Raw genomic sequence first — 24,502 nt, forward strand, 5'->3', positions numbered from 1 at the left:
GGTATTTCCAGGTCTCTGGGCTTCTGGCAGCAGTGGGTATCATTCCGGGGGTGCTGGATGTGGGGTCAGCACATTGTTTCCCATTGTTTCTCTTGTCCAAAAGGGCTCAGGGTGTCCCTTTTATCATTGCTGCTGAAGGTGGAGGTCATGTCGTGGGTTAGGTTGAACGCCCCCCCTCCCCCCCTCCCCCAGCTGGTCACTCCCCCTCCCCCACCCCCAGGAATGAGGGAGAGAATTAAAGGATAAACGTGAAACCCGTGGGTTGAGATAAGAGTGATTTAATACAGATGATTTAATACAATGTAGGTGCTCACCACCCCCTCGTATGCGAAGCCCGTCTCGTCCCGAAAACTGCAAATCCCGGACGAACGCGAGGCCCCGAAATAGAGAGGGGCAGAGAGGGAGAGATAGTACTCCGAGAGTGGGAGTACTGGGAGAGAGAGAGGAAAGAAAAAAAAGAAAAGCAATAGAGCGAAAAACACAGCAAGAGCAAAAGCGGCAAAAGCCAAAGCGCAAAAGCCAAAGCGCAAAAGCCCTTCTTCCCGTCTGACCATCGCTTTTATACTGGGCATGACGCTGCATGATACGGAATACTAATTGGCCAGTTTGGCCCTCAGTCTTAAGTTCCACACAAATCACAAGGGGAATTGTGTCCCCCTTGTCCCAGCTATGCTCCCCCCTTATCCCGCCGTGCTTCTGCACTCCGGCACACTGAAAAGTCCTTGGCAGCTTGTTATCAGCGTTCTTCTCAGAGTGAGCCTCTGAGTAAAACCAAAACATGGAGCTTTTCTAGCTGTTAAAAAAAACCTCTGTCCCAGCTAAAACTAGGACAGTCAGCATTTTCTCCAAGTGCCAGATGTCACCACCATTTCTCTGCTCCTCTCTTGTCTCAGATGCCAACCCCTTTGCATACCACCTTTCTCCACTCATGAGGAACCCAGCAGGCTCTTTTGATGGTAAAAATACTATCTCTCAAGCTTCACTTAGAGCTGAGCTGCAGCCTGAGAGAAGAGCTGGTTCACTGAGAGCTAGTCAGCTCTGCTTCACTCCCCTTATGAGTCCAGGCTTGAGCTAGAAAGCCTGCTGACCTCTGGATTGACTTCATGGAGTGGCAACACCATAGTGTTTTGGACCTCTTGTCCCTCAATCCTCCTTCTTCTTTCAGCAATATTGTCCTCAATTATGGCCCTGCCATAAAACCCCAATTCAGCAAAGTGAGCACACCCTTTCCTGGTAGCATGGGGAATAAAGCGTTTGATGCTCTAGTCTAGATTTACACCTCCCATCAACCAATCTCTTCTCTCAGCTGGCAACCAAAATTTGGGCTGATTTCCACTGGCTGAAAATATGGCTGTGTGAATTTGTGTCTTCTGACCTATCAGCACAAAATCTGTGCTGCTCCTGATCTTCTCATTTTGGGGCTACCTACAGAACAGACATGGGCTATTGAGTGTTTAACTTCTAGTAAAAAGCTCAGGAGTGTCCAAGACAGGGATGCAGCAGAAGGAGCTTAGGTCACTAATGTTTATCTTACTTTCTCAGCTTAGCACAACAGCATGGAATTGTAACAAGATAAGTCCCATGGTAGAGAAGCAAACCCAATAAATAATCCTGCCTTTTCCCTACAAGCCAATGTCCACATTGCTACCATTACTCCAGATAAAGCCTTAAGAAAGAGAAGCCAAAGTGTGGCTGCTGAGATCTGCATGTACACCAAAGCACAAAAGATTTCCAAGGAGGCTTTTATCCTTTTGGTCCATACTTTGTTTCTGTACATCTCCCTGTCCTGGTGTTGCTAGCGTTCAGTTCTGCTTTCCTTTCTCTGAGGAGAGCTGCCCTTGCTGTGTGGACTTCAGGAGCTGCACTTTTGCTGAAGGTAGAGATTAAGATGTGGAAAGCTTCCTTCCTTACTGCAATAAAGCTGTTTGCGCAGAAATTACACATGTGGTTTTTCTGATAACAGAGTGGAGAGTGGGCCCTGTGTTTGCCCTATAAGGGTAAGTCCTGAGCTACCCTCCAGTAGCTTAGGGTTATCTCCAGTAAACGTTTCCCACGGAACTGTGAGAACTCTCCAGCAGTTGCTAGTTGCTAGCCCAACACCTTCAGCCACCAGCAAGGGTGAGCGCAGTCTGCCCTCCATGCTGGCACTACTCACAGGAGGATTGCCGACGGGTGTGCCAAGCCAGAGTGTTTTTACCCTGATCCCCTCCAGGCATTTGCTTTTTTCACTTCTGGCTAAAGGTCCAAAAATGTGCCACTGGCTTGCTGTGCACCAAGAATCAGCATTTATGAGGGTTCAGTGGTGCTAAGTGCCCAGCTCATTGAGGATGGTTTTGGCAATGCAGGATTGCGTCCCAGGTCAGTGGCTGACATAACTGAGCTTACATGGAACAAGGGATGAGGAGGCTTAAGAGAAGGAGCAAAGTGCAGATAAAAGCAATCTGTGTTCACCAGCCCCTCTGCCCCAGTTTTCTGCAATTGGGACGAGTACTTACCAGAACCCAGTTATTGTTATCGACATGGTTGCAATTGGCCATTCTGGCCCCAGGGCATTCGTAAGGAGCTTTGAATTATTTTAAAGCATAATGACCTGAAAAGCAACTGACTGGCATTGTGAAGGAGAACTGCTGATTGCCAGATCCCGTCTGCCTTTAATGAACCAGGAAAAACATTTCTGAGAGAAATGCTGACACAGACAGACCTGTTTACTGAAAGCAAGGGACAGGAGACAGGCTCAAATCAGTCCTGGTACAGCTGGATATGTGCAGTCAGGTAGTGCTGGCCTGGTATGTACAGCAGCACGGTGAATTTGGCCCCATCAGCTGCTACCAATGACGAAACCACCACAGTGATGAAGGGACACGCACATACGCTCACAACTCCCCTAGACCAGCTGCCCCCTGAGTGTGCTAGAGCAGAAATCTTTCTCTCTGTCAAAGCTGGCTGAACCAAGGTCTGCAAAGTCCAGGAAGGGAAAGATGCTTCTCTACTTACCAGAACGGCTGGAATAGCAGCTATGGGCACCAGTGATGAGGGACAAGAGCTGGGTTGGTGGGCTCTGCAACTGTGTTTGGTCAATTCCCCCGTTTTAGCAGCCATCCTCAGTGGAGTGGCTGCCATGGGACGCAGTAGGTCACCTGAAGAAAATTCCCTTCTTGAATGTGCCCAAGGCACTCTTCCTTCTCATCCACACCAATACCCCAAGCTATTTTACTAGCAGTTTCCCTAAACAAGTACCTACTCTTCCCTCCTCATTTCTTGCAGCATTTTCTAGCTTCAGGATTACTGGAGGTACAACTTTCCTCTCACTTTTACATTCGGAGACTGTTTTCCTGCGGACTATCCCTTTGTAACTCTCCTTTCTACACACTTGGAGAAAGGAAAAATTCTTTTCTGCTTGTCCAGAAGACTGTTTCTTGATATCTGCGATCGATGACTGAATGGTTTCCAGCAGAACGCAGCTCGTGTGGGCTGACACAGTGTAGCTGCTTCATTTCTTCCCTTGTTGCTGCACCATGTGTGATCTATTCCTGTCCTTTGGCACCCTGTTGTCAGTCTGTCTTCCCTCTGCTGTTGTGTTGTTTGGGCTTCTGGACACTTGTGTTGGCGCATTGATTTATGAACTCCCTCGATTTGCAGTCTGCACTCGTCTGTTGGTGTGTTTCACATGCTTTTGGCCTTTCATGTTGGCATGCTGTTTGAATCCAGGCACCCTCAGCTTGCAATTTGTTGGTGCTCTGGCTTCCCTCCACTGGCGTGCAATCGAAATCCCGTCAATGTGCCACTGACCTGCCACGCTCCCTGTTGGCAGTTCGTTCCTCTGGAGCCCCAGCCGCTCAGTCCGTCCCCTCGCAAGCTTTTATGTTCTTGTTCTTTTATCCTGCACAATTCATACTGGAAATATCCAGAAGTCGTGCTTGTTAAGACAAAAGTGAAACCGCAGCACTCAGAAGGGAAAAAGCGTATTCGAATAGTGCCATCACATGGGCAGCAAAGGCACCTGTCTTTAATTCTACACAGCTTGAATGAGAAGGCACAAAGCGAAGGCACTTCTGTCACCTCCTTCCTGCACTCGACTCTGCCTTCAGAGCCTTGTGGTGAATTGGGATGTCCTGTCAGCAGGAAGGTTTTGCTGACGTTCCCTCTCCTGGGATAACAGCCCCACACAAAGACGGCATGCATCTGCAGAACCTGATTACAATTTGTACAGTGAGTGTATGGATTACAGGGCTGGCTGCAGCCCCAGAACAAAGGTGTTGAGGTGCCACCAGTGCCATGAGTTCATCGGAGTGCCATATCAGAAAATCTCACTGAGCACAGCAGGGAGAGGGAAGTGTGGCTGCTGCTCCTCTTTATGCCATTTTTAAGGTACTGAAGGTAGGGTTGCCAGGGCTGGGATGGTGCTGAGAGAGGGGGACGGCGGAAGGTTGTCTTCTTTTGCCTGCACCTAGATGGGCAGGATAGACCAAGAGAAAACGTTCTCGAGCATCAGTTATGATGCTGATCCTCACCACCACTCGCCTGACCATGCATACTGTTTCCAAACTTGGGTCTCAAAAGAGGTTTTGGGTGCCTCTTTCTTTTGTTCTCTCTGTTGTAGTGATGTCCAAGGACCCCTGTTCTATTCTGCAGACTCTTCCCTGCAGGTATACTGTGAACCATCAGGGCCATCCCCAGCTTGAGAGCCATCCCCAGAAGCCATTTTTCTCACAGAAGGAAGATCTCACCTCAGTGGCAACATCTTCTGACTTTCATCCATTTGGCAATCAAGGGGAACGAGGGTGTAAATATTGCTCTTTGTGAACAGCTTAGCTCTTATGTTCTGTCTAGTTCTGAATCCAGCGGTGAACAGGAGCGTATGCCTGACACAGGGGCAAGCGGCTAGTTTGTTCCCATTCTAAACAACCGCTTCCCTATTGACAATACATTCAATGGGAACCAAAAGCCCTCCTCTGGCATAAGCAGCATGATCCTGGGAACATCTTCAATACCTTTGCAACACAAAGGTTCCTAAGAAAGCTTAGAATCATAGCCACATTTTTCCATCCACTTTGATCACTAAGGTAGAACTTAGTTGGAATCAAAGTTCTTCATGATTTACATTTACTAGCAATTTAGCTTTTTAATGCCCAGATGAACATTTTATCTTACACACTCTGCTATTCTGAAAGCATCAAAGTAGGAGGGTAGAGATTATCTAAAGCCAGGAATCAGGGTGTAGGAAATTTTTACAATGGTTTTCTTAAAGCAATGAACTCTTTCCTTCAGCAGACAGCTTCAAAGATTTTTCCAAAGATATCTTTAATAAATATCACTTAATAAATACCATTGTTGCAACACTCACGGATGTTAAAACCTTTAGAACGTGGACTCACTTACACTGGAAACTGACATGGCGTTCACAAGCAAAACGAGGACCTTTTTATGGAACTTCACAATGAAGATCTGCGATCCAGAAGACAGATAAATTAGTAACCTTGGTTCCACTCTGAAAACTGCCAGAAAGACTAGTCACAAACCCCAGCGTTTGCAGAGAACACTGATGGTCATTTTGAAAACCAACTTCCACAAACAAGGAATTGTAGCAGAAAAATAAACTTGTTCGGGATAAGCAAACACCTTAAGTTTTAAGGCAAGTTCATGAATTCATATTTGTGTAAGTGCCTTGCAGATATCACAAGTGTTAAAAAGGTTGTTGTTATCTTGAAATATTTCAAAACTAAGACACAGGCTACTCCTAGTGGTAAAACCGGAAGGATTTTTCATTTTGCTTTAAGAATCTTCTAGCACTATTTATTATTACCAATTATTCTCAGTTAGTCTTCCATTTGGTTCTGGGAGGTTTAGAAGCCTCTAAGTTCTTACTGCTGCTATGGAATTCTAAAGATCAAACAAGTGGGACATGACAAAAAACGTGCAAATCACTATAATTATTTTTTTTTCCTCCAAAGTAAAGATTTTGTACCTCTCAATGCTTAGGAGCGATGAAGCAAAGGATGAAGAAAGGATAGAAGACTGCATTCCAAAAGACTTACGCTTTTATACCAACCATAAATCCGACTGCCCGATCTGGTATCCAGGGATCAGCACTGTGGATTGTGTAGTGGAGATGCTGCACGACATGCCTTTGTCTCAGGTGAATATGCTACATTCCCACAGCCAGCAGAACACCTGCCAAGTCACCATCATCAAGTACAAGAAAGATTTTGTACATTTCAAAAATTGCTTCAATTTTGAAGCCAAGTCAGTTGCTGTCTCACCTGAAGAGCAGAAGCCCAGTAATCAGTCCACTTGCTGAGGCTGTTACTGGTTCTTCCTTGACACTGAACAGCAAGTGCTATAACTATTTAGCCACACCTGCTCTTTAAAAAAATAAAAAATCTGTCAAAGGGGACAGAGGGCCATTTTTATTATCAGGCTCTTTAAAAGTCTTATTCTGGGCTGAAGCTTCTCAGCAGACTACAGCATACAGCACTATGTAATGTATGATTTTAAGTCACGGAAAAATACTCTTGCAAAAATGCAGCTTCTACAGGGGAAAAAAACAGGAGCTGTATATAGTAAGTGATACTGGCATTTAATTATTTTAAACTCTAATCTTCCCCTTACATTTTAATTTAACTCATCCAAGTATGTTAATAGGCCTGCTAACATAATATTTACAATTTTAGAATTAATATTGCCTACCAAAGTGGGACCCAGTATTGCAATAAATGGAACATCCATTGTAGACCAAAGTGATTTCAGTCTTAACCATACTTGTAATATAGAAGTATCGAGAATACTACAATTGCTAAAAATTCAGATATTACTATAAGAAAATTTACAGTCTCAGAAGACAAAAGAAAGAAAATAAAGTAAATACAAAACAGGCTAATTCCAGGGTTTGCCAATTTCAGTTTTATCTTTGTATTAAAAAAGGATGAAAAACCCTTTACATTTGCATGAGTGCAAAAAAAAAAATCAGTATTTCAGATGTGTCTGTTTTCCCCTATTAGTGTTTTTCAGACACTTTTTTTTTAAAGACAAATTATATAGCTGTTATAAGAAAAAAAAAAACAAAACAAAAACTCCTTATGTGGGAAAAAATATAAATTTTCTATTTATAGTCTTTTTTCATCATTCCATATATGTGTACGATGTATTTTGTATATAATTAAATTAATTTCAGAATAAATTGTATCAATTGAAAAGCACAGGAGGATGAAAACCAGTTGCTGGTTGAATGACATTTTATTTTCACATTCAGACAGCTGTACAGTTTCTATAAATAGATGTGGTACTATATTATTTACATCATTTCCTCACCCACTACTAGTATATTCCATTCAAAATGGTAGATACCCTGACCAAGCCACAACGGGGTTATTTCTGGGTGCATTTACTCAGAATTCTATGTCAAAACATACAATATGTCAGTTTGCATCAGAACATTTTTTCCAGGTATTTTACATGTAACATTATTTTCTCTAGACAGTCTCTCCTCCCAGCATCCTAAGAGCTTTCCAGACAAGTGCAGTACAGTTCAAGAACAAAAACAGGATGCAAAGAACATTCATATTCGGCCTACTTAAAATAAGGAATGTGATGGATAGTTTTAACTGTGGGAGTTCCATTGTACATCAACACAGCATTTGTAAGATTCCTTGATATAACAGGTACAGATTGAAAAAAAGGCAATAGCTTAAAAACTTGGGAGACAGAATAATCCTTTGGGCTTCTGAGCATGTTCTGCAGATTGCTATAGAAATACCTTGTGTAGAGTATAGTTACAAAGCCAGAAAGACTTGGGTCTGCTACATGCTTCTGCCAATAATGTTTCCAAGTTTTACGTTTCCTTATTAGTTTTCTAATCCCTGTGATTAACTGCTTTAGGTAGTGCTTATATGTATCTGTTCACTCTACTGCTGGGATATCTACAAATTTTACCTAAACTCTCATTTGAAAATCCACACGATCCATGAGGTGTCAGGGTGTTTCACAATATATTGCCTTCAAAGTTTCTCTCTCCACTTCTTTTCCCACTTGAGAAGCAGTCATCTCCACAGATGGATCAATTTAATAGCCAAACTTCAATTGTCACATGGTATTTTAAGACTATGGTAGCTAAATTGTTCATCTCTACCAAAAGGATCTGAAGAACTATGTGACAAGAACTTCATGTGGGTGGGTAAAAATGAACAACACAGAAGGAAAACAATAAAAACACAACATTTAAACAACATACAGGACCAGACTGCTTCCACTGTGCACATACCAGAGAATCTGAAAGCAGAAGCCTGCAGTTGTAAAGTGATTAATCTGTAACAAATACCACTAGAAACAAAAAAACAACCCAACTCAAGCTGTTAGTCATCCTAAGAAAAACGGAATTCCAAGAACGGCCAGAGTAGGTCACTCATAGCTGGATGCTGATGCTCAAAACTGTCTGATTAACAGCTCATATAAAAACTCCATTAAGGATGAATTCAGAAGGAGACTGGGCAGTTGAGTCTTAGGTTTTTCTATGGGGAAAGACTTGCAGGGTCATACATAAATAATCAAGTTCTCATAGAAGACAGTAAAGTGAGCTCCAGGAACTGCAGTAAAAATGGGAGTACTGCACGTCAATGTGCCAAAGAGTAGGTATTTCCCAATATCACGATCAACTGGAAACTGGTCGAGGTGGTTTGCTTTTGTTTTCTGCCTCTTTTCCACGAACGGCAGCCACATAAGAGAAGAGACACAGCACGGAGTAGCAGATCTCATGAGCCTACAAGAATTTAGAAAAGGAAATAATGAAATTCACATGATTTAGTGTTTTACAAAACCCACTGCACATTTTCTGTTTTGCTGCATGTCTTCCCCCACGGGACAACTACTATAGATAAAATCAGGCAAAAGTGTTCCATACTACCTTCTAACTGAGATGGCTAGAGAAGAAAAGCATTATAAAAAATAAAAAACCTCCTTTGGGATAAAACCATTAGTTGCTTGATAGTATAACAATTTTTAAGAACAGTATGCTAAGCTAGAAAGTTGGCCAGCTGGCTTTAGAAAAAACATCCTACATATCGGCTTTTGGTCTGATAAAAAATAAAAAACCTCCTTTGGGATAAAACCATTAGTTGCTTGATAGTATAACAATTTTTAAGAACAGTATGCTAAGCTAGAAAGTTGGCCAGCTGGCTTTAGAAAAAACATCCTACATATCGGCTTTTGGTCTGTTGTATGAAGTTACAAGACATTTTTGGGGAGGAGATGAAAGAGCTAACTAAAAGGACTAAAACTAAACATCCAATACTGTACCACGACTCATGAGATGGTGGAATTCTTTCTTATTCACAACTATCTTTTTATGCTCAAAAATACAAGGACTGGTAATCCTTGTAATTTTTAACTAACACTAGTGAATCCATGGATAATACAAGCTTGCTTTTTTTCTGTTCTTTTTTTTTTTTTTTAATTAAAAAACCCCTACAACCCAACATAGCATGTTTCATATGAAGAATATCAAGCAATTCTGTCACTACCTTAAAGCTGAGGGTTTCACATAGCATTAGCAAGATTTACGATTATTGCTTTTAACTGATTAATTGCGCAATTATTTAACAGAAAATTCTCTTTTAGCATGAGACTGGCAGCACAAGACTTGGACTTAGTTTATATCCCAATTCTAACACTGGCTATTCTTGTGATCTTAAAAGTTCTTGTCCTGTAAATTGATATTTATAATCTTTCTAAAGGTAATAAGCATAACAACATGTTTTGTTGTATTATAGTACAGCTAAAACACTCGTATAAAATACAATTAATTTTCATTAACCTGGCTTTTCTTATTAAAAGATACAACTATCTGCTTCTTAAGTTATGTATATTCTAAGTATTTTCTTTCTAAAACATTTTTAGCTTCTTCAAGTAATCTCTCTGTCTCTCCTCTTGAAGGACGGTGAGTTTCCATGTAATCAACAAATGTACACATTATACTTCAGATATAAAATAACTGAAGAAATTTCAGTTCTGATGATAATCATTGGCTTCTATTTCTTCCTCCTAAGTGCATATAAGCCTGATCACTGAACTATTATCTGTAAAAGTGCTAAGTATCATTATCAACTGCTGGTGTTCAAAAAACGTTATAAAAACTGAACACTAAACCACAGCAATAACTCACCTATATGGCAGGAATCAATACTTACACTATTCTCTTGCATGTCACTGCTCGCTTTCATGAGGAAATGGGAATTTTTCATAAAGTCAGTTAGCAATCATTTCATGCCCAGGAACTAGTCTCCCTTTCCATCTGTTCTGTGGATTAAGGACTGTGGTCTGCACTGTCTTAAATTTAACAGCTTCACTAGCTCTTACTGTGCTAAAGTTCTGACCAAATCAGGTACTTTGCATCTTTATCTTAACAGAAGAGACCACACTTTCTGCACTACCTGTGAGTTCCTGTAGTTTCACAGAAACAACAATCACCAAGTTTTGTTGTCTTCCCTTACGGAAAACTATCATAACGAAGCAGCTGGTGTTTCACTGCAGCATTAGCATTGCAAATCCTGCAATCTCAACATAACTCTTTTCGCCACACAAAAATCTAAAGATACATCCTCTAAACAACTACCAGAAGGCATCACAGTTGACTCACCATTGGCGTCTTGTACTTGTGGCTCACCACTTCTTTAGTTTCAGGAACTAAAACCGGACGGGCAAGAGACAAAACAAAAAGTTCAAAAAACGAGAGGAAAAGGGGAAAGAAATAGCACAATGTACCCATAGGAAAGGGAAGGGATGCACACAGACAGCAGGTGGAGGTACAGGGCACCTCACTATCCCTCACTTCTAGATACTCTTCCTTCTCTTCATTTACATTACATATGTTCTTGAAGATACTGGTAATGTCATAACAAATTACCCAGGTTGGCAAAAGTATTTCACTGCCTCTATTTGGAAAACCATAGTAGATATTTGATGGTTCTTAGAGACTCTGGCTTTTCTCATACTACTTATTCCTCCTAGACAGCAAAACTAATGACAAAATATGCTTAATGACAAAATATGCATAATGTCTACTACAATAAAACATAAACCAACAATTCCATAGGAATTTGTCAGCATGTGGTTTTTGATGTTTGAATCCTTCTCTGCTGAATAACAGATCTCAAAAGAACTGTTGGACACTTTGTAGTAAGTTAGTGAAATCCAGGGAAAAAAAAAAGGAGCTGAGAGAGAAAATTTTCTAAACTGGAAGACTGTTTCCCAGTTTTATTTCAAGAGTTTTTCAAGATATTCTTTCTCCTGTCTATGATGTATGTGATGGTGTTTACTTGACATACTCACTGAAAACATTGCTTTTGAACAAGTTGCCTTAAAATAAAAACACTGATTTCAGTTACATGTATTCTTAAAATACCAGGCTTGTTGATTTCTAGAAGGTTTTTATATATAAAGAGGATTAGGGCACTGACCAAAAAGAATCTATTATCCAGAACATTTCATCTTGCTCCCTTACGCTGCCTCAAACTAACAGAAAGGAAACAGACATAATATAACTAAAGAAAATTTGCCTTTTGTTCTCATTGTGTAATGCATAAAAAAGCAAGCTGTAATCATCTCATTAGTGTGATTGCATCCAAACTGTGCCTTTGATCCACACTTGGTCTATAAATATTGTTGTGAACAGATACCATGGGAAATCACCAGGAGAGAACAATGATCACACAAAGAACATACAAACAGCAAATTTAAAGTATTAAGATCAGTGGAATACCAAGACCAACTTTGAACACTTCCCTTCCAGAATAGCTGAAATTTGCCATGGAATTTCTGTGTCACAACAAAAAAATTTAGAAAAAGCAATACGGAAATTACGCAAAACCAAATCATACCAGATTCATGGAGGAAGGGTAAATGTTTTATTACACATAATACTACCGACAAGAAAAGAAACAGAGGCAGATGAGTTCAGTATGAGTAACTAGGAAAAGTCCACAACAAAACCTATCCATGCAGATGCCATCTTTTCAACTACAATATGACACAGCTAAACGCTGGAGAGGGAGACGGATCACACTCTAAGGGGCCAAAAGTAGGCAGTGCAGACTGGGTTTGAGAAAGTACTCTAAATATAAACCAGTGCCTACTAATTATCATATGTCACGGTATTGTCATTCTTGAAAAAAAATAATCTAGTGAAAAGTACAGAATATGATTGTAAAAAGTAATGTAGTATTTTTCTTTAATTTTTCAATTCTCTCTTTTCTTGGAGTTGGCACTTACATTAAGGACTGAGAAACAGGGGAAAGTGCACACCCAGGCTGCACTGCCCCAGTGATACCAGTGACTAGACCTGGGGAGATAAGGAGGTGCACATCCAAGCTACCTTACCCGTTGGCACCCGATGTTCCAAATTAACTCCATGTCACCAGGGGATATAAGTGGGAGTGAGGCTGGTGCACAGCCAAATAGGGTAGGACTTTTACAGCTGTGTTAAGTCTCACTGCCCACTGGATAACATACAACTGTCCACATACTCTTCAAAAAGCAGGAAGGGAAAGCTGTAAGGACCTTATGCCACGAGGGAAGGAGAGAAGGGAAGCTGTAAAGTCCTGTATCATAACTGAGAATAGGAAGAGAGGGAACAAGAGCGTACCTAGGCAAGGTACTGTCTCCCCACTTCACAGTCAGTAAGTTGCCTTGTCTTTAAGTAAAGTACTCCTACACAGTCCTTCCAATGGGAAAAATTCTCCTGAAAGGACTGAGTTAGGAAGAGTAAGAAGAGTGGGTTTGGATTTGAGAAGTCAAAGCACTACCACTGCAGAATACAAACAAAAAAGAAGAAGAAGAAAAAAAACACATACAAAAAAAAAGACCCAAGCCTCACATTAAGAGATTAGCAGAAGTACTTTTCTTCTAACATTAAAAGTTATTCCTGATGCTGTTGAGCTAAGTGGATGAAGGGAGTAAATTATTAAGCACCATCCTGCAGCCTTTGGTCCTGTGAATGAAAATATGGCGCTAGCACAGAATGAGTTTAGGGGACATCACTTTACCTGCTGGAGAATGAAGGTTTTCATAGCAGCGGCGGTGAAGGGGCCACAAGAAAGTAAAGCACAAGTACACAGCAGTAACTCAAATTTCAGAGGGAAGAGCCTTACATTTCCTCATTTACTTAAATCTCCACTTCCATTTGTGGGCAACAACTCCTGAACTTCTGCTTGCATCCTGCTCTGAAATCACAATTTCACCTTTCATGCTGCCATCTAAACCCAGCGTTAACACAAACAGACCTTTGATTTCCTGCTGTGGTATCACTAAACTTGGAGCACTCATGCTTGGCAAAATCAAATAAACAAATTTTGCACTGAGGTATTTCCCATCAGACTGGAGTATGCATGCTTACTTACCACTCACTACCTTTCTAAGAAGAGATAGTACTTCAGAATACTCCTGCTATAATGAATCTGATTGCAAGGTTCACAATGTTTAACATGGCTAAATAACTTAAAACGTCCACTCAAGTTTTTGGTGAACACTGTTAGCTTACTATTAACAAATTAGCATGTTAATTTCTCTTGAACAGGACGAATCAGCATATCTTCGCATTTTTATAACAATTAAAAAACCAGCTCTGAGGCAGTCTCTCATCTCTGTCCAAAACCAAAGGTTAGCTCCCCTGCAACATCTATCTTCTTTTCTTCTCTATTAGCTGGCTGGGCAAATTGTACATCTCCTTTAGTACATTCAAATCGGTTCCTGTCTGTGACTTCTGTTTTGGGAGGAGGGTACTTTTAATTTAATGGGTTTAATTTCTCAGTTTTTGCTTTTAATTTCCAACTTCCAGGGTTTTTTTTAATTACTTCTTAAAACTACCCTTTCATAAATTCCATATCACAACTCTGGCTTTTGCAACAGGCCCCTGATTACAAAATTTTCTGTAAAAAAAAAATAATTTCTTTTTCTGATAGTTATTACAGTTGTTGTTTAGGGGCTAAATGCTTAAATAAAAGTTGACTGGAAATAACTAAGTCAAACACTGTCTGTCTTCTTGTGCAACATACACAAACTATTAAAAGAAATACTTTGAGTTAAAACCTCTCAAAAATTACCCAAAATTAATTTCTGATCCAAGTAATTTCTTTCAAGTTAAAGATTTCAGAAGCTGAAGTCATTCTTTAAGCTAATTTTATGGCTTCAGAGTTCATGTTATCTTTGTAAAACTCATCAATATTTTTTTACAATCTTAAGCAATTTCTCTAAGTAGTAGAATGGATCGTGCCCATCAGGGTGAAAACATGTTATCAAAGAAATATGCAACCATAAAGTGCAGACAAGTTCTGATCATCTAAACTATTAGAAATTTTCAGGGTTTAAATACACTGACCGGATCATTTGAACCATGAACAACATATTCAGAAAATGGGTAAAAAAATTTCACAAATTCAAATTCCAGACTTCTGGAAGATTAATTTATAGCAAGCAACAAGCAAACTGCAATAGTCAGAAAGGCTTTATCATCTGAATACCTTATAACTTTGTATCACCGAGAGAAGATAACATTATTATGGACAAAGACATTAATTTCAGCAATCTCGTATTAACTGTCTTTTATATTCTAAGAGAGAATCCCTTAGCCAGAACATGCTATTCACAGCACCAAAGCACAATGAGAGTCTTGGTAAAGAGAGCTGCTGATATAGATTTTGATTAACGGCCAAGGTATGGATGCTGATCTCTTACGAAAAGATTGTTGCAAATTTTACCTTCTTTTTAAATGTTTCATACATACACTTAAGATCTAGGCAAACATCTCACAAATGGGTGGAAGAATAAGCCAATATGGGCGTGAGGACTATTTCAAGAGAAGTATGTGAATCTCTCTTCCGGAGAGCTGCATTTGAAGTTGCTCATTTATTCCAGACAGTAGTTAAGTATAGTGCGACTGACACTAACACTGAATAGTAACCCAGAATTTTCCCCAAACTAGACTGTAGGCAGATTAGATGTAATACCAATAACTGATCAGAACAGCGCAAATTCTCTATTCTCCTTAACCTTTACTTTTTCACTCTTTACCAGTCATGCTCTGAAACAAAAACCACAGGATAAAGTGCGAACTGACAAAACATCTTCTGCTCCATACAACGAAAATGAAATTCCACATAAAGCAAAGAGGAAGCTTTCAATTAACAGTAATTCTTTGTAATGAAAGCATAGTGTGTTAAGAAAGATCAGCTATAAGTCCTGCATAAAAATGTGGTTTCTCAGATGAAAAAGGAACATACCAAAGAAAATTCCTACACACATCCAAGTTTAACTGTCCTTTTGTTTGCTTCGGAAGACTCAGAACATCTTCTTTGTCTATTAACAAAAAGCACCTAGGCCACAAATCTTAATATGATGAAAATTAATGTGTAAATTTTTAAGTTAAGTCACCCATCTCTCAGTTAGGCAACTTCTCACATGCAATCTACATTTCTCTCCCATCTTTGAAACTGCAGTGCAACTCTGAATCTGAAGACTGGAAATTTGAGTTACTGCCATGTGAGTACAGACCTAAAATCAAAATAATGTAATTACCAAATTCCTCCAGGACAAAGACTCCTCGCACAGTATTGCACTTTTTAATGTGATTCAGCTCTATGAAAACCTACAAAAACAGGAGGAAAAGTAACATAAAATTAGTCAGGTTTGTTTTTTTAAACTAAAAACCAAAATTAAACAAAACATCATCACAGCAGATACAATCTAAAGTGTTGTAGCATACACTACCAGTTCATTTACAGTTTAATATATAAATAAAGGGTGAAATAAATATTCAAAAGACAAACTTGCCACAATGCTAGAAATCAACAAAAAACTTAAAAAGTGCTAAGAAGCGAAGACAGCAGAAGATGAAATACCTTCCGCTCCTTGCAGGAGGAGAAAGCATGGAAGAGAAACGAAGGAGTTAGTAACTCTGACATATCCAACATTGCTACCCCTTCAGGCACTCACATGAGTTATTGCAAAAAGAATACCAACATATCTGAAATACAACAGAAAGGGGGACGAGAAAAAAAGCTGGCTCCCAAATTTGACATGATTTGTAGCCTCTGATCCATCCTAGTTAGTTTCTGCCCCTCCATGCATCCTCCTCCAGCACAGAGGGCAGGTAAGGGGCACTACACTTCCCACCCTGACACTGATCCTCCTAACCTATCCAGTAGTCAACTTAATCCAATGAGGAACCACTGATCTTCCTTCTCCCTGAAAGCCTTGCCATTTAAGATTTTACTACAGTTCATGACATATAATCTGCATACTTACTCTTGGAACTGGTCTCCTTTAACAGTCAGTACCAGTCTTCTGCTTTAAGCAGGATGGGAGAGTGTGGACCCTTCTCTATTGTTTGCTCATTTCACCTATGGCTGCTGCCAGCTGAGCAGTCACTTAGAAAACAAACCTGCTTTAAACTCATGTTTTACATACGTGAACCCCAAAAGACAAAACAGTTGAACTACATGACTAGGTTTCTCAGTCCAGAACCAAGATGCCAAGATTGCATGAATAAACAAGTTCTCTGAGCATAAGAACTTTGTTCAATATTCAATCTATTTCAAGATACAAACCAGTTCCTTCTTATATGCACATCTCCAAAAGAGTCAGAGTCAGTACACAGACATAAGAAGCTGTAGGAAGTACTATAAGGAATCAAATCCATGTTTCAGTTTCTAATACACTTGCTTTTTCAAGGCAAGAGAAACACTAGGTGTAACATTGCCCTAACATTCACAGCAAGCCTATGTTGAATACCTTACAGAGACCCTTGCAAGACTATATTACAATAGCCTGGATTGATACTTTCAGTGCCTATACACTTATGACACCATAATCTCAGGACCTGTTTTAAAAAAATGTTACTAGAGAAACTTTAGTGTCTTGGAAAGAAGGGAAAGCAAAACTCTGCAACCCTCTTGAATCCAATATTAGCAACATCCACGTAATCACAGATAATAAGCTACCCAAGACAGGCAAAGGAAGTCAACATCAGAAATTGTTGTGGTTTTTTTAAGAAACAGGCTGTATGTGTCAATAGAGATCAGTAAATGCACCGTACATCTGAAAAAAGTCAGGCTGATTGTCAAGTCAAAGGGAGTTTATGATTATTTTTATCAGCAGAGAACTAATTAAAAGACCCAGGAGGTTTTGTACTCAATATAAAAAACTAAACTTCCACTTAGTTAATGAGAAAACCTGAAGCTTGCTTTCTGCTTACATTCAAGCACGCAAGGGAAAGGAGATTTAATCCCAGCTTTTTTGTTTGCCTGTTTCTGCCCATGTTCTGCATTAGTTTAGTTTGTCAAAAACATTTTATTTTTTGAGGAATAGTTACAGAGTAAACAAGTCAATAACAGAACAGTTTCTTCATTGCATTTAGCTTCCATTTTCTGTGAAAAGTTTTTGCTAGTAGTCTAAAGTATAAAAGTCAGAAACTCTCTAGAAAGGCTCAGATTGGTTGTTTCATTTGGTAACAGTAAAGCTGCCTAAAAGGCTTGACTGCCCCAGGTGCTCATGATTTGAGTATAATGTTAAGAAGTGCTGCATTTCCAGAAGAGTCATAAGCAAGATGAGAATTTATCAAGTTTGTCACAATTACAGTAAGTTATCCATTTTCAGATGACATGAGTCGATGGGCAATTTCTTCCTATACTGTCTAAGGGACAGAGATGATCCCCTCTCACTCAATCAGAAAACAAGTGTAAAGGAAATAACAGTTACTTACCCTAGGGAAACTGTAGTTCTTCAAGACAGAGCATTCAGTGTGGATCCTACTGTAGATGGGCATGTGCCTGCTGCATTTTATCAAACTTTCATCTATTTTTGACATAGATGAATTCATAACAGGGACAGAGTTGCTGAGTCCCAATATTCTAACAAAATTTGTAGGTGTAAACTTAGAATAATCTGCCAATGCCACAAATACACTTGATTCCTCCCTATTCAAAAGGACTTCCTCTGACCTGCGAGGCACAGATAGACTCAAAACATTTTTTCTTCTGAAACTTACGTGCGCTGCTGGCATGGTGAGACAATTTGGGAATGCTAAAGACAACTATCACGTGGCAGTAATAGGTTGCCTACTATGCACCTAAGATGTTTCCTGATGAATTCACAAGACAGTAAGAAAGTATATACATTGCAAATCAAGAGCCTTTAAAAACAGTTTCCTGAAAGCAAGCGCCATTCTAACACTGAAGCAGTATATTCAGTCTTCTCAAGTAGGACAGAAAAGACTCCATCTACACTTTTCTTTAAAAAAGTGGAAACCCCTCTTCCTATGTTCTAAACAAATTATTTCTCATTTTTTCAACCAAGCAGAGCAACAGAAATCCCTTCTTTTAGTCAGCTGCATTGCTGAAAAGAGTACTTGGAAAGAGGGCCAAGAATAGGGCCTGTATATGGAGTAAGGAGAGGAAGATGAAGACAAAGCTGTGTTTGATGAGGTCCTGCAAGCATCTGTGGGTCAGTATCCCCATCCAAACTCAACAGAAAAAGCCATTTTCAACACAGAGAAACAGCTGTCGGATCCTGGTTTTAATCATGTTCATATATATATATATTCTGAAATCAACTGCCTTAGGGAGCAACTCATATCATTTGTATGAAAATTGGAAAGAACAATTCATCTAGAATAGCAGGCCTTTTATTAAGAAAGCAGACTGGTTGATGAGTGATAGAATAAGAATTGAAACATCCTTAGCTCCACAGATTATGAAATTGGAGGGGATTTTTTTTTTTGTATGGTGCAACTAGTAGGAGTCCTTTACATAACTGGTACAGTTGTCCATTCTATACAGACCTTCAAACGGCAGATTTTTGATACCTGTCTAGACACTTTGTTTTGAGAAGGAAAACAAGGATATGTCTTAGGTCCACTAAATAGTACTGAATGCCCTTGCCAGCTGGCAACGTAAATCTAACAGACTAAGAATTAAACATATTGAATAAATGAAGCGTATTTTCCAGAACCGTACCTGTTTCAATATCTATCTTGTAATGAAAACTCATCTGGCTTACAGTCTCATTGGAAAGGTGATGAAGAGGAGGAATAATCTTTCAGGTGGAGGAGAGAGCTGGCATACTTCCTGGGTCTGACCTGCACAAACTGTCTTCCAGAAAAGATGTAGTAATTTCTGTCACAGACAGCAAATTCAAACACCATTCTCTGTAAGGAAGGATATGATCAAGCTCATAGTGCAGGAGTGCTGGTGGTAGCACAGGACTTGATATCTGTGGTACAAAACTCAACTGCTAATGGTCCTGGCAGTTGTATAACAACAATCATTACTAGGTTTCCCTACGGTTTCTTTCAGAATGTCATTCCAGTCTTTCAGGAAAAAAAAAAGGCTTTGGATTTAAGGACAAAGGTATGTTCTAGGATTTGGAGGTTTTCTTTTGGACAGATGCACGTGTGCTCACTATGTGATTAACACTGAGTGTCTTTGTCTTGTGAAGACACCTTTTACACTTGAGAAACCATGATGATGATGATGATGATGATGATGTGGCTACCTTCTTATATATCTTTTCTCACTGCAAATGCATATATGCCTGGCTATTTATGAAATACAGTCATCTTCATGGACTGTTCAAGAGCTGAGCAGTTTGAGCGCAACGTTGGTTTTGACTTCTGGCAGAAGAAGAAAAAGGAGAAGCACACGGAACATTCCCTATGGTGTGTCCTTACCTTAGGACAAAGTGATTTCTATTATGTCCACCTATAACGATATCAAAGTGTTGCTTTGAGACCAGGGTTTAATTTTAAAAGGTTTTAGACTTGTCATTTCCAATAACTATGAAAATTCATTCTGTACTACCGATGAGTTCCCCTTGCAGTTCTTCGTATTTTGACATATACAATAAAAAGTTAAAATCTATAACTAAGACAGGCAGACTGTTCCATCACAGAGTGGGTCTGAAATACTACAGCAGGTCAGTTGTAGTCCAGGTTCTATCCTGGTAATAGACAGGAAGAAAACTGAAGGAGGTTCACAACTCTCCACTCTTTATACTGACACATATGAACTTGAAGAGACACATAGTGCTGCTGTGACCTTGGGAGAAGTATTAAAGATTCTGAGCATGTGTGTTTGAGACGCACATGCACTTCCAGTGGGATCTACACTGATGTATCCTCAAAGAAGAGCAAAGCTTGTGTGGGGAGAAAAGTCTAGTCAGGAGGAAAGGGAAAAACACTCCACAGAGGACTGACAAAAGCTTTTCTTTCTCTCTCTCTCACACACACTCTCTCTCCCCTCTAAAAACTGATTCTACTGTCTAGCATAGCATGCACTTAATATCATATGCAAACCAAAAAAACAGAAGGCAAAATAAAAAACAAGGATCAAAGGAAGCAACAGAAACAACATCCAGAGAAAGGAAGAAATGACAATTCTGGTTGTGTTTCCTCTATCGCCACAAGATCTGCTATTTGGAAGGAAAAAAGAATCAGTAATTTTTTCTTATTTTTGTGAATTACAGCAAGAGCCACTTTCCCATTTTATTTTCATGCTAAATTCTACAGATGATTTCTCAAATTTTAAAACAAGATAGATTAAACATGATGCGGAAGGTTGCCCTCTGTACTCGAAATATTCAAAACCTGTACGTTTACAGTTGACTGCTTATGCCATCAGGATATGTTCATAGTGCATTATGGCAGTTTAGTTACTATAGATCACTTTTCCTGTCCCTTAATATACTGGTACCATTTGTTTTCTGTTTAGACAATTCAGACCACCAGAAACAAGAAGCTGAAACCTATCAACATTTTTTTTCATATGCTTTTTTTATCCCCATCATGCTATCCCTTGTCCTTGTTCACACTCTGGGAAGAGGAAACACATATAACAGGCATGCTGCAAAAAGCTTCATGCTCACAGTCTTCACATAGATTTCCCTCATACCTGACTGTGCATAAATTTCAAGTTAATTCCTTCCAGTGTGACCTGAAGAAGACCTCCTTCACCAGTTTTCATATCCTGCACAGGGAACTCACCACCCAACTCAGGTCCTGTGATATGTTAATTAAAAAAAAAAAAAACAAAACCAAAAACCAAAACCAAACGAACAACAATATCCAGAAAGAGAGAGAGAAAGAACAGAAAGCAGTCAGCCAAGTCATGATATGTGGAAGGGAAATATAAAACAATAAAAACATAATTTCCATTTGATGTGCATAGCAAGAGGACATTATTAAGAACAGTAGGGAGCATTTTAGAGTCCACTCACTAATGACAGCCTTCTGAGAACCACTAGACAAAATTTTAAGTATCGTAACAAATTTCACCCTGGTTACATGAAGGGAGATTGATGTCAGCTCAGTCTGTATTTATTGTAGTTCATATTGGGGTTTTGTTTGGTTAAGTGCCACGTTTCATTTCTGCATGGTAAGACACTGCAATCACATGATACTACAGACAGCATAGCCTTAAGTATAAACACATACTCAAGCACAAACTAAGCTTGCATTTGTGAGCTTGATGATTTTGTACGGCATTGTTTTATGGTTTCAGCAATGAAAAAGTCAACATGGTTACAACAATAACAATTGAATACAGGATATTTTCACCTAGTTTATTTTGCATCATTCAGTTCAGCTAGAAAGTGCTTTCTTATAATGATTTTTTAAAATTTATCATTTGTGCAGAAACACTAAACTCCAAAGAATGGCTTTCAAACAGATTTTTTACACTACATTATTGCCCAATTCTTAAAATAGCTTTCAAAGACACTTGTGCCTGCTCTACCTTCAGTCAATGTCTAGTCCTTCCTCCTCCTCCTCAAATTAAACTGGACTAATGGTAGTAGGAAGAAAATGGTGGCTCTTCCAAGCTCCAACAGCTAGCTGAGGATTGAACATCTAGGAAGCTATATTTAAACACAAGTCATTTTCTCAGTCATGCTGATGCCAGTTATGAGTATAAAATGCAGATCCCTTAGATTTGGCATTAAGACACACCTAAAATAGGCTTGTACCTCAAAGCATGGCTCCCAGAGTCCTAGCATCCACTTGGAAAAAAAAGAAATAGTTTCAACAAAATCAAACTTGAAAAGACAAAACCACAATGATGTTATCCTGATCCTGCAAACAGACTCCAGCAAGGGAGAAATCTTATGAAGGTATAAAATAAGACACCTTTCATGTTACCCAGGTACATACAGCACCTTCTGCTCTCTGGGGACTAAGAAAAATGGAAAATTGCATTCCCAAGAACTTATTCTCCCAAAACCCAAATTCATTTTTCTAGAGTTTTTTTCTGACTCAACAAGGAAAGGAAAGGGGTGTTTGCCAAGAAAAGTTTCAGCAGTACAATTATACTACCCTGTCCTAGATACTGATGTGAAACTAAGAATGTCTACACTGGAGAAGTTATACTGATATAAGGACATTGGGTTAACTGCACTTTTGACTTGCACCAGTATGAGACTTTCCAATATAGAAAAGGTTTGTGCATTGAAAGTCTGCAGAAAGCTGCAGATTCATTACTGTAGACTCATTAACACAAACAAGCATATTTATTAGCCTCCATTCTCAATACAAAGTGGACATCTCAAGCAGGAATATGAGGAGTAACTAGCCAACCATGAAGAGAAAGTGAAGCTGCAGTTTCACAGTCTTCTCTAGTCATTATTTCACTGGCAGCTAGTCCTCCATACACGTAACTCTTCTTTATACAGGTGTTTTGAGTTTTGTTTGTATTTAGAGTGAGGTATATGGAGGCCAGCTAACGATAACACTAAGTCTGCTACATACAGACAGAGGTACAAAACTACCCTAAGATTTCCAAGTAAAAGGTGATAATGTTTGAAGAAGTTATTAATTACAAAATTTTGTTGATTGCAGATTAAACAAATGTTCCCAACAAGCAAAATCTCGTACCTGGTTTAATGCTTTGCTGTCTTGCTGCTGCTCGCTCCATACTATCTTTTACACAGTAGTACAATTCCCGACACTAACATATAAAAGAGGAGTAATACAGTATTATTTTTCCAAATTATTAAGAGAGAAGAGCAAGATTTTAAGATTCTACAAAACAAATAAGCCCATGTTATGCATAATGACAAAAAGCCTGTGAAAGTTCAACCACAGCTAATTACTAGATGGTATTTATATTTATTTTTCAAGTTGACAGAGAAACCATTTCATAGTACAAGCTAGTGAAGAGTTCACAGTTTGGCACATGCTCATGAGCAACGTAATCAAGTTTACTCAGTTTTCTAGTGTAGAAAAAGCCTCACAACAACATCTCAGTCCCTCTCTTTCTTTCGGCTTCCAGTAATCAATGTTGCTGATCTTGCTCATATGATCTATCTTTTTGTTATTCATATCAATTTCCTTATGCCATATTCTTCTATTCATCTTCCTCCAACTCCGCTCTCTACTATGAAATAAGTTAAGCCATAATCTCAGAGTAAAATTTAAGAACGTTTTCTATCCAAAGTCCAATTTACAGATGCAATTAATTTTCCAAGTAACTTCTGTAGCACACTGCTTTTGTCCTTCTTCTCTTTGTATTCACACCTGCATTATGATGACCTGGTCTACGCAAAATTAATTTTTTGAAGCAGAAATCAAATCACTTTATATATCTCAAAGATAATAACCTTTCAATATAATACTTGCATTCACAAACCTTTACCTTTTGTTTGCTGGTTATTGGGTAGGAATTACTGGAGTTCTAAGAGTTACTGAAGTTTTCCTAGTGGATTTAAGCTATTTCTTTATATTTGCAATTGATCATAAGGAGAAGAAAAGGGCTTTCATATTAGTAGAGAATGTAGGCATATACCAAATAAAAATCAAACATGGGCCCATGAAGAAAAATTTTCATCTACTTGTCCGTTTGTGTTTGCCATTAAAAATGATGCAATTAACTCAATTACTAAGACATAGCTTTATTTAGCTTTTTCCCCATGAATCTACCACACTATTTTTACTACCTTTATAAGCCTGCAATCTCACGCAATATTTAGTGATACTGATGCTTTCCTTCTTCTAACCAAAACGAGTAAAAGCTATACATGTAAGTTCTTAAATTACATCCTGCTGTACTACTATCTTCAGGTAAATGACAAGGCATGATGCCAGCTTCAGATGTCAGAGCAGTTAAACAGCCATTGCAGTTCAGTAACCAGTACTGCAGACAGAATGCTACTTTTTGATTAAACATGGAATACAACACACCAAGGATTTGTCTGTGCTATGCAGTTTTCCCTCAGAATTGTGTGTATTAAACAAGACGCATACCTTCTTTGTGTAGAACTTGTTCAGTTGTGTCTCCTGACCATTCCTCCGCCAGAGGCATAGCACTTTTGTTTTGGGACAGTAGGTCATGTTGATGAGTTTCTCATACCACCACCGTTCATACACAGTTCCAATGTTGCTTCTCAGCACGATGCAATCATCACATACCTGGGAGAACAAAATATTACATAAGATTTCTAATATTATTTATTGAATGCTACTAGTTGTATTAAT

At 39.1% G+C, this 24,502-nt stretch overlaps 1 protein-coding gene across 1 annotated transcript in view; it reads right to left on the minus strand.

The window, feature by feature from the left end:
* Positions 1 to 7,290: 7,290 nt before the first annotated feature.
* The window catches only part of MADD (MAP kinase activating death domain), a 65,930-nt gene continuing 48,718 nt past the window's right edge, over positions 7,291 to 24,502 (minus strand). The window contains 6 exon segments of the mRNA XM_086614209.1: positions 7,291 to 8,752; positions 10,628 to 10,674; positions 15,559 to 15,628; positions 20,928 to 21,034; positions 22,904 to 22,976; positions 24,272 to 24,436. Coding sequence (XP_086470335.1) covers positions 8,645 to 8,752; positions 10,628 to 10,674; positions 15,559 to 15,628; positions 20,928 to 21,034; positions 22,904 to 22,976; positions 24,272 to 24,436 — 570 coding nt within the window. The 3' untranslated portion in view covers positions 7,291 to 8,644.

The sequence above is a fragment of the Tauraco erythrolophus genome, chromosome 6 (genome assembly GCF_009769465.1).
Source record: "Tauraco erythrolophus isolate bTauEry1 chromosome 6, bTauEry1.pri, whole genome shotgun sequence".
In the NCBI taxonomy this organism is placed as follows: Eukaryota; Metazoa; Chordata; class Aves; order Musophagiformes; family Musophagidae; genus Tauraco; species Tauraco erythrolophus.